This window comes from Osmerus eperlanus, chromosome 11 (assembly GCF_963692335.1).
Source record: "Osmerus eperlanus chromosome 11, fOsmEpe2.1, whole genome shotgun sequence".
Lineage (NCBI taxonomy): Eukaryota > Metazoa > Chordata > Actinopteri > Osmeriformes > Osmeridae > Osmerus > Osmerus eperlanus.
Genome location: NC_085028.1, coordinates 10,416,027 through 10,430,753, shown reverse-complemented (window position 1 = coordinate 10,430,753; position 14,727 = coordinate 10,416,027). Strand labels below are relative to the sequence as shown.

The window sequence follows — 14,727 nt, the reverse complement described above, 5'->3', positions numbered from 1 at the left end:
TCTTTGAGCACATATAGGTTACATGCATGCTAGGTAACTGCTTCTGCTGAACCATATATCATTGGAAATCCATAAAATGCATTCAGAGAGGAGTTTGATTTATGTTCTTCTCATTTGTTTTCAAATGGAAAGAACATTTACCAGACAGCACATTATGTTGCTTTGAATATCAACCTTCAATTCAGAGTGCATGAGCTAAATTACATGAACGTAATAATTGTAAAAGCTGTAGGTAGTGTTCTCCATCCATCAGCTGATGTATCTTCAATTTCCTAATAGTAACCCAAACCCAATTAGACCATTTTATCAGATTTCATCTGATAACTCGTTAAGTGTGAGGCCCTATCGAGCAATTCCCATCATTTGTGTTGTGGAGTAATGAGGACTTGTGTTGAAATGGATCATTGTGACAAGGTGAATGCAAATAGTATCCAGGCTTTTGGTTATATCAGTCACTTTTAATGTGACTATTGATTCCCCTTGGCAAAGAAGCTGTGAAATTAAACACACACAGGCACACACATTGGTGATGCTTTAATGCACAAATATTTAATTAATTAGTGTAATTTATTAGCCGGATAGTTGACTCACCTGCCTCAACCGGTCTGACTCAGTCTGTGAGTTTAAGAACAGTAAGTTCAGTGTTGCAGGGTGTGGATCACCAGGCCTGAAGCTGAACACACTTCCAGTAATGTCTGTCCTGTGTATTTTAGATCTGTAAACCCAATCACACAATTTTGTCAACCACATTTTATGAAGGCTACATTTCCCATGAATTTAACATTTAAACATTTAGCATCTTCAGATCTATCTTTTCTTTTTTTAAATTTACAACACGCTTCATACATTATTTTCAGTGACCGTCAATCTTTCTTGATATATAATTGAAAATCTCTTTTTCTCCCTCTCCTATCTCTTCAAACTTTGACAGATTGACCCCAAAGTTGCCTTCCCTCGACGTGCTCAACCCAAGGTAAGAGTCTGTTCTTAATAAATCTGTTTACTTAAAAATAAAAGAGTTCAGTGCACATTTATGACCAATATGCTTTGTGTAATCAGTATGATACCAATTTTGATAGATACTATTGGGCCAGTGCTACAGTCACATGTTACATGAGAAAATGTCCTTGGTCTTTTGCTAGGAGACTACAACATTTGATCAAATGACAGCGAATCCCTGTGTGGTTGTTCACGCAACGTTTCCCCCTTCTAAAGACGTTGAGATTGATTGTGGAATGTTTGTGACACAAAGAGCAGCATTGTTTATGCCGTTCAGCCTAGTTCAGGTTACAAACTGAGAAATGGAGGAGTGGGTGCTTTCAAAGCCATAGCACATGATCTCTGAGGGGTGTTGTTGTATAATTGAGAACCAGCAAGGGGTGTGTGTCTACTCATGCAGTCTCTCTTCTCTCCCCTGTGTCCCCCCCTCAAAATCCATTTGTTCCTGTCAAAACCACATGTTTCCGTCGAAGTGTTGCTGACAGAAGTCGTATAACATATTCAGTGCATATGTGGTTGATGTGTAAGCATATGCTCCCTTATTTGGCAGATGTATACAGGGCTTTGATATTTTCTGCTCTGTGGGCTATGCTATGCAAAAAATATCAACCTTGAAATCAATTATGCAATCCTATCTGAATAAACATGTATTTGACTCAAGGACAAGTTACCACAATAAGAAAGATGACACATAGTATTGATCATAAAGTATTGTATTTCCAAAGGGCAAAAAATAGAGGAATGACACTGTAAAGGTACATGAAGGGGTAACCACACCTGGAGTTGTCAATGAACCTTCTGCTTAAGGGAGAGCTCATTATTGGAGAATATGGCATGTATTTGTTTTAGCCCAGAGTGAAAAATGTGGATGGAAAAGGATCTTAATACAGCAAAGGATAAGACAGTTGGACTAGCTTCACAGGTTCCTTTGAGGCTATGTAACAGACATTAAGCCAAACTTCTTGACTAGTTTTGCTGTCTTTTAGTCAGTGATTCTGTCATACTGCACATGTTGGATTTTCCAATCGAGGAACTTGCCTCTGATTTGGCTGTCAGCCGCAAGGTAACCACGTATACCTGTGTGTGTGCGCGTGTGTGTGAGAGAATCAACTTTCTCCAGCCACTTCAGGGCAGTGTTCAGGGAGTACTCCAGGACCACTGGTCCAGGGAGCAGTTTCTCACTCTTCAGTAGAAGGCTGGCCTCTGAGGGTGGCAGGTGTCCACAGCACCACTTGTCCAACTAATTGAATTGAAGAACTTTCCCCTGCCTCGTCCAGATTGGACAATCACTGGAGGAGAAATGACGCAGTCACTCACTGACTCGCTCCGGACACACACACACACACACACACACACACACACACACACACACACACACACACACACACACACACACACACACACCAAGCACTCTGGTCCAAGCAGTGCTGGGCAGGCCGAGAGCCCTGAGGCCTAATGCTGTTTCCTGGCTCCCACACTGGCTCGGAGATGAATGGGGGCATTAAATCAGTCAGTTCTCAGCAGTGGCTTGAACACAGCCTCTAGGTGTTTGCTTTGTGTTAAGGGAACCACCCAATAATAACACTTTATGCAAATACAGGTCTACCTTTGCCTCCAATCATGCAGCATTATGTTAGCGTCTGGCTCCGTGTTTGGAGTCGAGCATGATGCTGAATAGTCAAGCAAGCAGTAACCCAGCACATTATTCTGTACACTCAGCACAGTTTGTTTCCTCCTCACGAAAAAGCGAGAAAGAAGTTCTGCCGATTCTCCTTAACCTCGCAGCCCTTAAATTCTGACAGAACTTGACATAGTATTTGAAAAGTTCTCGCAAAAACTGCCGCTCCCACCGCTGTTCTGTCAGGCGAACAAAACGACATGTCCCGGTGTGCGCTAACGTCTGTTATTGATATCGGGAGCGTAGCTCATTATTGCGTGGCGGGTACAATTTACCTTTATTAACCCCTGCCTGGACTCAGGGACTACCGCGATGTGGCTATTTCATGCTTTTTATTAATTGATAAGGAAGCTTAAGACTTAAAGGATGTATTTCTCAGTGGTTCGTCAATAAGCCTTTGATTTCACAAGTAAGAGATTGTAACTGGCATCCACTGTCGAGATATATCGATTTTTCCCTCCATCCCCTATGCCCCCTCCGGCAAACAATCATCTGGCCAGTCTGTCCACACGCATCCATCTGCAGACATCCTCAAACCTGAAAGCATGTCATGATTTTAACTTTTACGCTTTCTAGCTCATCATCTGTAGGCCTTTTCCTACTGGCCAATTTGACTTGTAGAATGATTTTTATTTGACCAGCAACCCGAAATCATAACTTTTTGATCATGTGTGTAAATTCAATCTTGCGAATAAGCACAAGGACGGTCCTGTTATCAAGTGCAAACAAGGTTCTGGACATCAGCAGCCAGAAATCAGACCAATAAGAGTCTGGTATTTACCAAAGAACGTCAACTGCTCGTAATTATTCCAACAGTGTGTGGGCTTATGAGAAAGTCTGAGACAGAGAGAGCAGGAGAGCGAGAGAGGGGTAGAGGATGAGGGAGAAGTGCGGAGAGAGAGAGAGAGAGAAAGAGATGGGGGGAGGGGGGGAAGAAGGTTGAGCGCACAGAATAATGGGATCCTTCAGTTCCCCCGCTAACACGCACCCTGCCTGAGTGGAGACGCTTTGGCATTTACTGCCATGAGAACTGTCAAAACAATGCCTCTGTGGGCGCTTCTCGCTTTGCACAGCATCCCACATACTTCCACCCCTACTCCCCCCCCCCCCCCCCCTCCAAACAGCACCCCTCCTCTGTGACTCTCCAGAGGAGTGTGTAGGTAATTGTGTGTGTGTGCCTGTAACTGCACTTGTGTGGATGGGATTGTGTGTTTGGAGTGTGTCCGTCCACGTGTGTGTCTTTGTACAGTTTTGGGAAAGTGGGGCTTGTGTGGCTTGGGTGGTTTGTGTGTGTGTCTGTGGCGGGTAGGGGTGGGGTTGTTGCGAGTGTGAAAACTCCTGGCCAAGTTCCTAATGAAGTCCAAAGGTGAATGGTGTGAACTCTCTCATGTACACACATACACACGCACACGCGCACACGCACACACACACACACACCCACACACACACACACACACACACACACACACACACACACACACACACACACACACACACACACACACACACACACACACACACACACACACACACACAAGTAGTACACTCCATGAGAGATTCACCAGTCCAACAGCCCAGTTCTCACTCTCCTGTGTGGCCTACCACTCAGATACCAATTAAGAGCCCAGAAAACCACTGCTCAGTCCCATTCAATATGTTCTCACTTTCTCCCCCTCCCTCCTTCCTTTTCTCCCTCTCTTCGGCTGCAGTTTTTGCCTTTGCGAGCTGTTGACGACTTGGCAAGAATTTGAACTGAAAAAAAGCCAAAATGTTCAGCATCTCCTTTTTTGAATTTGCAGCAGGTGTTATGCTCTTTTTTTACACCAAGCACTGCAAAACTTAGGCTGAAAGCTAACAACACTTTTATTTGGTGTATACAGATGTTGGCTGCTCTGATAGGAAAAGGATTGATACACAGTACAGCAGTGAAACGCTGCCCATGGTCCATTTCCGATGACATTGCATCAAGCATTAGTGTTTGGGAATCAGCCTTGATTTCACTTCTGTTTCAGTAGTCCAATAGTCTGAGCTGACACCTTTTTTCTCTATGGAAACAGAGCTGTTTCTACAAAGAAGAAAAATGTGGTGTTTCAAATGTAGGGCACCAGCAATTCTGACAAGAACTACTGAATTCCTGAAAAAAATAAAAAATTAATGGGCTCAAGGTTGAACCACCTTGTCCATTGCGCAAGGTTTGTCTCTGCAGGTCGGCTCAGTGTGGTCCAAAACTCTGCTTTGTCATGCTTCCCAGCGGTCTTGCTCTTCAGTTAGCTGGCTGATGAGAGGGGCTTTGGTGGGGTGCTGCGCTCACGTCGGAACGGGCAGACGACCACCTCTGGTTGGGACAGGGGGCAGGGTGGGTTCACAGACGCTGGCCCACCAAAAACCGATGCTGAGTGACGTTAATGAGGCAACCAGGGGAGAGAGCAGCCAAACAAAATCCCCCCCCCCCCCCTGTTCACAACGAGGCCACCTCCAGAACTCAGCATCTGTGTCTGGTCTCTGTGTGGCGGCGCGTGCTAGCCACTCTACTTCCTTCCTCTTGCCCTCGCTCCTGTACACACACTGGCTGCTTATTTCTTTATTTATGTGGGCTCTTTCCACATCGTCTTTGTAAAGTTACAGATTTACAAAAATAGCCTGGATCAAACCGTGAACGGGCACTTGATGCTGTTCTTGTGGGCGTGTCTGTCCACCCTGGTGCAGAAGATGAGATGGATGAGAGCAGTGCGACGTTTGGGATGAAGATAACGAGAAAAGGCTGAAGTCGTTTGCAAACGTTTGTGTTGGTCTTTGGAGGAAACATCTTTCATGTGCCATCTAAGAACGGGGCTGGACAGGGACAGAGATGGTACTGTAGAGATGGTGGGAGTGAAACAGTAATATTTGTATACACCTTGTCAGTCATAGGCTTCAGTTCAACACAGGTCTGAATCCCACCCTCTGCACTGACTCAGTGCTGCCTTCTCATCATCATGACTTGCTGCTTCTCTCTTTACTCCTGTGTAGAATCGGATAAAATACGAAATAGGCTAAAGTATGAATGAAGTTGTCTACTGTCATAAAGATATATGTCACACACACACACACACAATGTACTGTATAAATATATACACGTATAGCTATATATTCTCAGTGGTGTGTTTATATTGCATTACCCTTGCAGCAGACACATTGATGCACCTCATGGCAGCTAGGACCGTGTTTGCATGCCCCCCCCTCACCTTTCAGTCTGTTTGTATGCGGAAGTATAGTCAAGAACCAGTCACAACTGATTTGATCATCCATTTGTCCTCCACCCCCCCACCCCCCCTCCTCCCCTCCTCCCCTTCCCATTTTTCACACACAAGTCAACTTAGCCTTCGGAAAACACTTGTCCCAAGCATCTCAGTTTTTTTAATACACTTTCACACCCCCACCCCAAAATCCACCATCACCGCCACAATACATGGATGGAAAAATTGGTGCCATGCTTTACTCCAAATCATGACTCACCGGCTGCAGTCAGACTTCAAAGACCTGTCAACGTGGAGACAGGTTATTATATGAACCAGGTTTGGAGCACATCTCGGCAGTTGTCATTTTTTTTTTCGGGGGGTCCTCTCCTCTCCCGCAGTGGAAGTCTCTCTGCCAGACAACAAGGTGTGTAGGAGAGTACTAGATGCCACTTCTCTGGTCTCCTTTCCATCTGACTTTAATGTCACAGTGCGCTCAAGTGTGTTTGTGTGTAGGTCACAGGTGTGTGTGTTTTGCCTGCATGCTTAGTGCATAGGCAGAACATGTGAGAGGTTAGTAGCAAAATGTATTTTCTCTCCAGTTCTTGACTTTCTCTTCTCTGAAAAAGTGACTGTTTTTCGTTTTATATCTTAAGTGAATAATCCATATATTTAGATGGCTAAGATGTCTATTAACAAGGGATATTTTGCTAATAAATCAATCATAAGATCCTGTTTTATGGGACATTATCCCCCTTTTATTAATTAGATGGCCTAGGCTATAAAATAAATGGTAGTGTATTCCTAGGCTTCTATTTCTTGTAGTTGGTTATCACGTAATAACCAACGTTCACGTATCACGTTCTTGTAGTTGGTTATCCCATTTTACATTCTCATAAATGATATCCAAGCAAGATACACTTGACTAAAAGGGTGAGGGAATCGGGCTAGTAATCCGAAGGTTGCCAGTTCGATTCCCGGTCATGCCAACTGACGTTGTGTCCTTGGGCAAGGCACTTCACCCTACTTGCCTCGGGGGAATGTCCCTGTACTTACTGTAAGTCGCTCTGGATAAGAGCGTCTGCTAAATGACTAAATGTAAATGTAAATGTAACAGCTCACTCTGTCGGTGGTGACAACTACGGCTAATGAATGCTAACAATGCTGCAATAGCTAGCTGGTCGAGTCAATGGTCAGACGCCATTGATGCTCTGGGTTGTTTAGTTCCCCTACTCTCTTAGGCGGTGGATGCAGACAGCTAGGCGCGACTAATCAATCCAGTTTTTATGTTTGCCACAGAGAGCAGCCCAAATAAGGAGTGCTGACCTGCCGCGTTGGCGTCCTTGCCTGCCGAATGTCCTTCACTGGGATGCAGAGCTGTGCTGGGGCCTTTTGAGAACACGCGCGCACACACACACTCTCACACACACACACACACACACACACACACACACACACACACACACACACACACACACACACACACACACACACACACACACACACACACACACACACACACACATCTGACTGGGTGGCCGTTTTAGCCTCTGCTTTTTTCTTTTGCTTTGTCGTTTTTTTCACCACACTGCAGAATCAACTCTTTTTTATCCTTCCTTACCGAGCCTCTCCACTTTTCTCTTTCTCTCTCTTCTGTGTCTCTGTCCTGTATGACTTAGCTTTTTCTCTCTCTTTCAAAGGCACACCGTCTGTCTTTTTTCTCTCTCTTTAATACCTTTCCCGCTTTCTTCCATCCCTTCCATCTATCTCTCTCTTCCTCATGCCTCATAGTCTCTCTATCTGTCTTATTGGTCCTGAATGTGACTCATGATGGACAGCCCCTAACTGTCAGCATCTACTCCCTCCTCCTTTTATCTTCTCCCTCCTCTTTCTTTCTTTTTCTCTCTGGCTCTCTCTCTCTCAAACACAGACATGCTCTCTCTCTCACAAACTCTCTATCTCTCTCATTTGCTCCAGCCTTTCCTACTGCATGATAAATCTGATGCTAAATTTAGAGCCCGTTTTTCTCTCAGTGAGGGATTACTGGCAGCATGAGAGGGAGAATGAGAGAGCGAGGGAGAGAGAGAGAGAGAGTGAGCAGAAGAGTGGCAGCTTCCCTCTCCAACAGACCCATTAGGAAGCCCCCCCCCCCCCCACACACACAAGTACAAGCACACACACAATTCACACTTGCTCTGTTGTTGCTCCATAAAAGGGTTGCCATTGTTTGTTTATTTGTCATGTGTGCCTCGTCTCCCAATACTCTGTTGGAGGGCATAGCAGTTTCCTCGTCAAGCTTGTTGTGTGTACATCTGTGCTAGGTTGTATTGGGTGTGTGAATGGTAGGGGTCAATGAGTAGTTGCATGCATATTTTGTTGATCTGAGTTCTATTTAAACACTCAAGTTATTCGGCTATATTGCAGTAAAACACATTTGACCTTCAGAAGATGAGTATTGAAAGTCTGTCCCATACAAGAATTCCCTTTTTAGAAATGATAGATTTGGCCAAAATGTCAACCACCTACTAACTAGTGTTTCACCATCAACAGAGGTTTACTTTAGAATATTCACGAAGCAGCTGAGTCACCCTTGTTATTCAATCTTGTTCTCTATCTCTATCTATCCATCTCTCTATCTCTCTTTCCATCCAGCCATCCATCCTTATGGTTAATGGAAATCTTACTCCGCTAGTGAGTGACCTGAGAGAGAATTGGCAGATAGGTGTTTCTTCTCAGTGTGTGCTTACAGTTCCTGTCATTAACTGTTCTTCTGTAGTCCCTTTGACATGGAGGGACTCTAAAATATGCATGGGGCTAACTCTTTATGGCTTGAAACTGGAACTAAATCAATTTCTGATGAGAATGCGCTCTGTCAGGTCTCTCCGGGCAGATTCATTTTTCTTTGAGGAGAATCGCTAAGTTGGTTATGTTCTCTAACAAAAAAATGTTTTGGTCTTGGCTGCTTGTTTGGCTTGGCTATACTGTAGCAGGTATATTAATAAATAGAGGATTGAATGGGAGATAACTCTCAGATCGTTGGTCATCTTTTCAAATTGCTGTTGGTCAGTCTTGTCACAATGGGGGGGGGTGCTCCTCTCCCTCCCTCTCGTCTCCCACACATCAGCATGGCTGTCATGTCTGCCATCTTCGTATCCTGTTGAACATTTTTGGGGGAGCCAAATCGTGGTAGAAGTTTTGGTTGTATTTCACTTTCCCTTTTCATTCTTCCATTGGCTGACACACTTCACTCTTACCCACTGTAACAGCACAGCAGGGACATTACAGACCTACTTAGTGTGCCTCGCCACCATTGTGTTTTCTCACATATTAACCATAATCTTTCCATTGATCTGACCTTTCTGTCCACCCCCTCTCCATCCCTTCATCCCTTTCCACCTCCCCATGTCCATCCCTTCTCTGTGCTCTAACACGCTGTCAGTCGAGGTGTACCAGCAAAGCTTTGGGACGCTGTACACGCGAGCTCGTGCAACAGGACCACGGGCCTCTGGACGACAGTGTGCACAGCTGGGTTGGATGGTCAACGTAAGGCCTGCTGCCCAGTCCACCCCCTCCCCATAGACCTCTCCCCCCCCCAAGACCTCTCCATCAACAAATGACCTCATGCTGTAACCCACTCACTCACCATCACTTTGCTCAGAATAACCAATGCTGTTAAGTGTAATTAGTTGGCCCCTAAGATGAACAGTGAAATTACATACAAGATGCAACAAGCACTTACTGGCTGGATTTTGCTAAGAGCTCAGAGAGGCTCTTTAAGGAGCATTTGTCCACCCTGAGGTCAGAGGACTTGATTGGACCTTCTGTTGCCGGCCTTGATGGACAGTTGCTGAGGTTATCTTCTTAAATGGGACTAAATGGCATAATGACACAGATGTGGTAGCAATCGAGCAGGTGATAACTAACCTGTTGAGGAAAAAGCCCATTAGGGAGAATTAGCGACTTTGTCAAATCTTAGCCAATGATGAGGGTTTTTGTTAAAACTCAGAGCAGAGATGAGCATAATGAAGGGCGTGGTTATATTGCCACCACTGTCAGATCATGATCAAATTCACAGACATATTGGATGTGGATTTGATTTATTTCCAGTTTGTGCTTTTGGGACTGGTTTCTCATGGGTTATTGTGTTGGGTGTGTTAAATCAAGCACACCACATATAGGCTATTCTACAGTAGAACATTTGAGCAAGGACTTACCACCGCTCATCCTTCGAAAGCTGCCTCACACGTGCGCCAACTTCGATATAACCAAACCCCAAAATAAAACGATTTGTGTTCTAGTCAAATGTCTTCAACCAATGCTTAAGTATTTCTGAGACCTGTCAAGGTCTTTCCCACCCACTTTCCTGTCCTTTGAAAGCTTCGCAGGCCTCCGAAGCTGTTTGCGTCGATCTGACTGAACCACTGTAATCAGCCCGAGAGAGGAGGGAGTGAGGGAGTTGGCGAAGGAGGAAGGGGAGAGCAAAGCAAGAGAGTTTTTCTCTGCAACTGCTCCGCTCTCCCTGTAGGCTTCTCTCCATCAAAGACAAAAAAAGCAATTAAAGTCATAAGCTGCGCAAGGGGGTGGGGGGGGGGATGGTGATGGTGGTGTGCGAGGGAGGGGGGGGGGATGATGGCAGGCAACAATAGGCTTTACCCAGAGTGGCGCCGGCTCGGAGGAGTAAATGTCAACTCCCCGCAGCGCTCTGAGGTTCCGCGCCCCCACCCGGTTGCTATGGTGCTGGTTGATAGCCACCTCAGGTCCGCTCCTCTGGCAGGGTGTTGGCAAGGGCAGGTGCTTCCGAGGACACGTGTTAAAACTGTCTCCTGTGAGTGTGTTTGCGTATGTGTGCGTTCAGAGGTGGGATGGGGAGGGGGGAATTGGCGTTGAGTAGTATGTGGTACACATGAGCCCCAAAACCTTTCAGACATTTGGCAATTATGGACTCTAACTGTATAGTAAAGAGACTAGGTATGAGAACCTGTGTACGTTTCACCATTGGGGTGGAAACATAGCCTTGTAACTAGTGTCAAAGGGGCCCCCCAAAAAAGAAATGTCCCCTCATCACTCGATTGGCAGTACCTCTTTACTCGAGACCTGTGACCATCGGTCTGTATGATGTCTATTGACCACGCGGTCATGTTGGACATGCTATCGGCTGGTGGAGAGGAGATGCAGCAGGGGGCTTTGCTGCTGTGTCTGACGCATCGATTCGGATCCAACGCACCTCTCTCTGTCTCTTAGTCCCTGTTTCTCTCGCTCTGCTCAATGAAGCACCCCACCTAAAGGACAAACATTCTCCTGTGACACCCCCCACCACACACACACACACACACACAATTATACTTGTCAAAGAGAGCCTCATTGGCTTGGCCTAATGTAGCATTGTTTATTTGTTGCCTGCTATCTGTGGCCCAGCGCGCTGCCTATTGTTTCTACAGCTGCCATGACAGGGGAGCCCCCCTCACCCTCCGGCCTCCCCTGCTCCCACACCACCTCTGGCCTGATTTGGAAATAGGACTCATTTTGTAACAAAGCAAGCAAATAAAGCCAATGGTACAGTTGAATAAATGGAAAACCAAATGTTATATGTTGCTGAGATGCCTTTGGGGGTTAGGGGTGAAGATGATCTTGGGGCCACAGAAAGTGTTTCGTTAAAGAGGAATTCTCCCCTGCTGAACTTTGTATTGTCAAGTCTGACAATCCTTCATTCCTTTCTCTCATCCCTCCTTTCTTAATTTGAGAAAGGACTGATTTGATCTGAGAGCGTTGTAAAAGACAGGTGACACGTCTGATTGAAGGGCCCTTTCCCTCAGAAACCCCTCAGGCTTTAGGGGCCAACTTGATCCTTTCCATATCCTTTCAGTTCTCAGCAATCTTTCGCAGTACCTCACCAACCCCTCCGATACAGCTCTCAGTCTTTCCCCAAATCCCTTCGCTACCTGATGGTGAACACCGCACTCAAGGCAGCCTGACACAACTTTACACTGAGAGGCTTTTACCATGTGTACTGTAGGGGAGCAGACGGAGAGACTGCTTCATCACAACAGTGATGCCACGACACAGTCTAACTTCCCCCTCGAATGCTTGCCTTTCCTCCATTGCATTTGTTGATGTGTTTCCCTCTATCTGACTGGTGTATTCCTACCTATAGAGCAAGCTAGTTCAATACATGACTTTGTGTTCTTTCTATTTATGTAGCTCGAGCCTTGAGGCAGCTGTCTTCCTCGTTGGGCTTTTAGTAACAGGGCGTAGATGAATAGCACAGAGGTGGTCGTAAATGACAGGTGATTTATAGCTCGCCCATGGAAGGAAAAATATGCACGCGCGCACACGCACTCCTCTGCTGCTTCGAGTGGTTTACAGACCAGAGTTTTAATACCATCACGTCCATCAAAGCACCCAACTAATGAACACTGGAACACAAATTATACAGAGTCATTAACAGTGAAAGAGCACAGCTTTATAAATGATCTCTCCACTCTGCCAGGGCAAAGTGCAGTCTTGAATGGTGGTGTAAGTGATAAAAAAGCAGAAATCAGAGAGGGAGGGAAGGTAGAGAGAGGGAGAGAAAAAAAGTGAAGGGAGGAGGAATACTTGCTTGAACGGATAAACTGTGAAAAGATGCTGCCTCAAATGCTCATTCTTTCCATGTGGTTATTTATGAGCTGTTTTCAATGACTCCATGGCAGACCTTTTGAAGTACTCTATGTTTGAAACTCGGGAGTGAAATTGTTGCGTGTCAAAAGAGGGGTGATTGATGTCACAAGCCTACGTAGCGATTAGCCTGTTGTTCCATGTCATTTAGCCGCATAAATCCATAGCGCCATGTATTTTGTTTGTGTGTTTAAAAAATATTTTTTCACCTTTTCAATTATTTTATCTTTAAAGGTGATACATGTGGTCGCACAAACATGGTTGAAGTCCACGAGTAGGATATTTATATTTGTATATATATATTTCTCAAAACACGCTTAATAGAGCCAACCTCTAGGACTGAACAGACGCTTCTCTTTGTTAATATAATGTTAATACTTCAAAGAGTGTAAAAAGACTGCTACATTAATCGAGTCAATGGCTTCAGGAGCATTCAGAGTGTTCCGTACATTTATGAGTGCCACACTAGACATTTCACAGCCATTTTGCAAGTATGTTGCTTGATGAGGTGTCGAGCAGGCAGTGTACAATACTTTACAGGCAGATTGGCAGGCAGGCAGGCAGGCAGGTTGGCAGGCAGGCAGGCAGGCAGGCAGGCAGGCAGGCAGGTTGGCAGGTTGGCAGGCAGACAGACAGGCAGACAGACAGACAGACAGACAGGCAGACAGGCAGGGAGGCAGGCAGGCAGGCAGGCAGGCAGGCAGGCAGGCAGGCAGGCAGGCAGGAGTGGACCTACAGGTCTTGAACATCAGGGACCAGACTTGGTGTGATCATCTCTGGTCTTTATCTCCTGTATCATCAGCAGCTTAGACAAACAGCCTCTCTCTCCCAGAGCTCTTAAACAAACACAGTGCAGCCTGGCAGGAGCCGGAACACAGAAAAACCCATCTCCAGCTTCAACAATATAAATGCTGTCTGTTGATAACGCTCTTAAGTCCTCATTGAGGAGCTCCAAAATCTCATTTTGCACATAAGTTGTGTGTTGCCATTCAGAGGAGGTTGAGCACTTGTTACTGGACACTCACCTAGGGTACATGATGCCACAGCATTATAGGTTAGCTCTCAAGGCAAATTTCAAGCAGCTGAAGGCACTTTGTGAAGATTGTTAAAAGACTGGATATCAATGAGCATGCTGAAGATTTTCTGCAGGTTGGCAGACGTCACACTATGGGTTTTGGAATCACACGGCACTCAACACAGCTCCCAATACCGTCCATCTCCCTCTCGTCTTCCCTTCTCTCTCACTTCCTCTAAACATTTGCCAAGCTTTCCTCCATCTCACAAACTCCCTTTCTGTCTTTCTACACGTCACCCTCCACCTCCTCCTCCTCCACCTCTTCCACCTCTCCTTTCCCTGACTCTGATTACAGGTCTCTTAAACCGCTGCTCTTTCTGGGAGAACGTCTCACGCCTCCGCGCTCCCCCCCGTCACTCACCTGACCAGCTACTAAGAGGAGAGAGCAGCCTCCTCCCGCCTCACTGCTAGCCCTCACCAAACACAGGACCCCACAACCTCTCTTTTTGATGTCTCCATAGTCTACATCTATAAAGTTGAACAATGGATTTTGGTGTTTTAAAAACCCATCGACACTGTATGACTATGTTTAGCCTGTGTTCTGCTCCTCTCTCCCACCAACCGTCTCTGGAGGAGGGGATCCCTCTCTGAATTGCTCCTCCCAAGGTTTCTTCCATTTTTTTCTCCTGTTGAGAGTTTTTTGGGAGTTTTTCCTTGTCTTCCTTGAGGGTTTAGGTTGGTTGAGGGGCAGTTCTATGGGCATATGTGAAGCCCTCTGTGACATGCTTGCGTGTAAAAAGGGCTATACAAATACATTTGATTTGATTTGATTTCATAGTGAAGCTTCCTCTCACTCTCTCTGTCTCTCAATTTGATTTGATTCAATTGAATTCAGTGTGCATTATTGGCATGAATATTGAAGATGAACAACATTGCCAAAACAGTTCCCAGCAAAAGGACATGAGTAGATACAATTTTGAATGCAGACATGAAAGAGAATTAATGCAAGCATACATCAAACAGTAATACAATTAACATTTGTAAAGGAAAATACAGTGTGGGTGCACTGTATAGGCCTACTTTATGTGAGTGTGTGTGTCTCCTTTATTTAGTTTCTCTACCTTGTTATGTTAAAGCAAGGATGTGTTCAGAGCAGGTATGGTCTT

General features: G+C 45.5%; 1 protein-coding gene across 1 annotated transcript in view; it reads left to right on the top strand.

Moving 5' to 3' along the window:
• msi2b (musashi RNA-binding protein 2b) overlaps positions 1–14,727 on the top strand; it is a 187,931-nt gene that overhangs the window by 4,168 nt on the left and 169,036 nt on the right. The window contains exon 5 of the mRNA XM_062473699.1: positions 932–973. Within this exon, the coding sequence (XP_062329683.1) occupies positions 932–973 (42 nt within the window). The remainder of the gene's footprint in view (positions 1–931; positions 974–14,727) is intronic.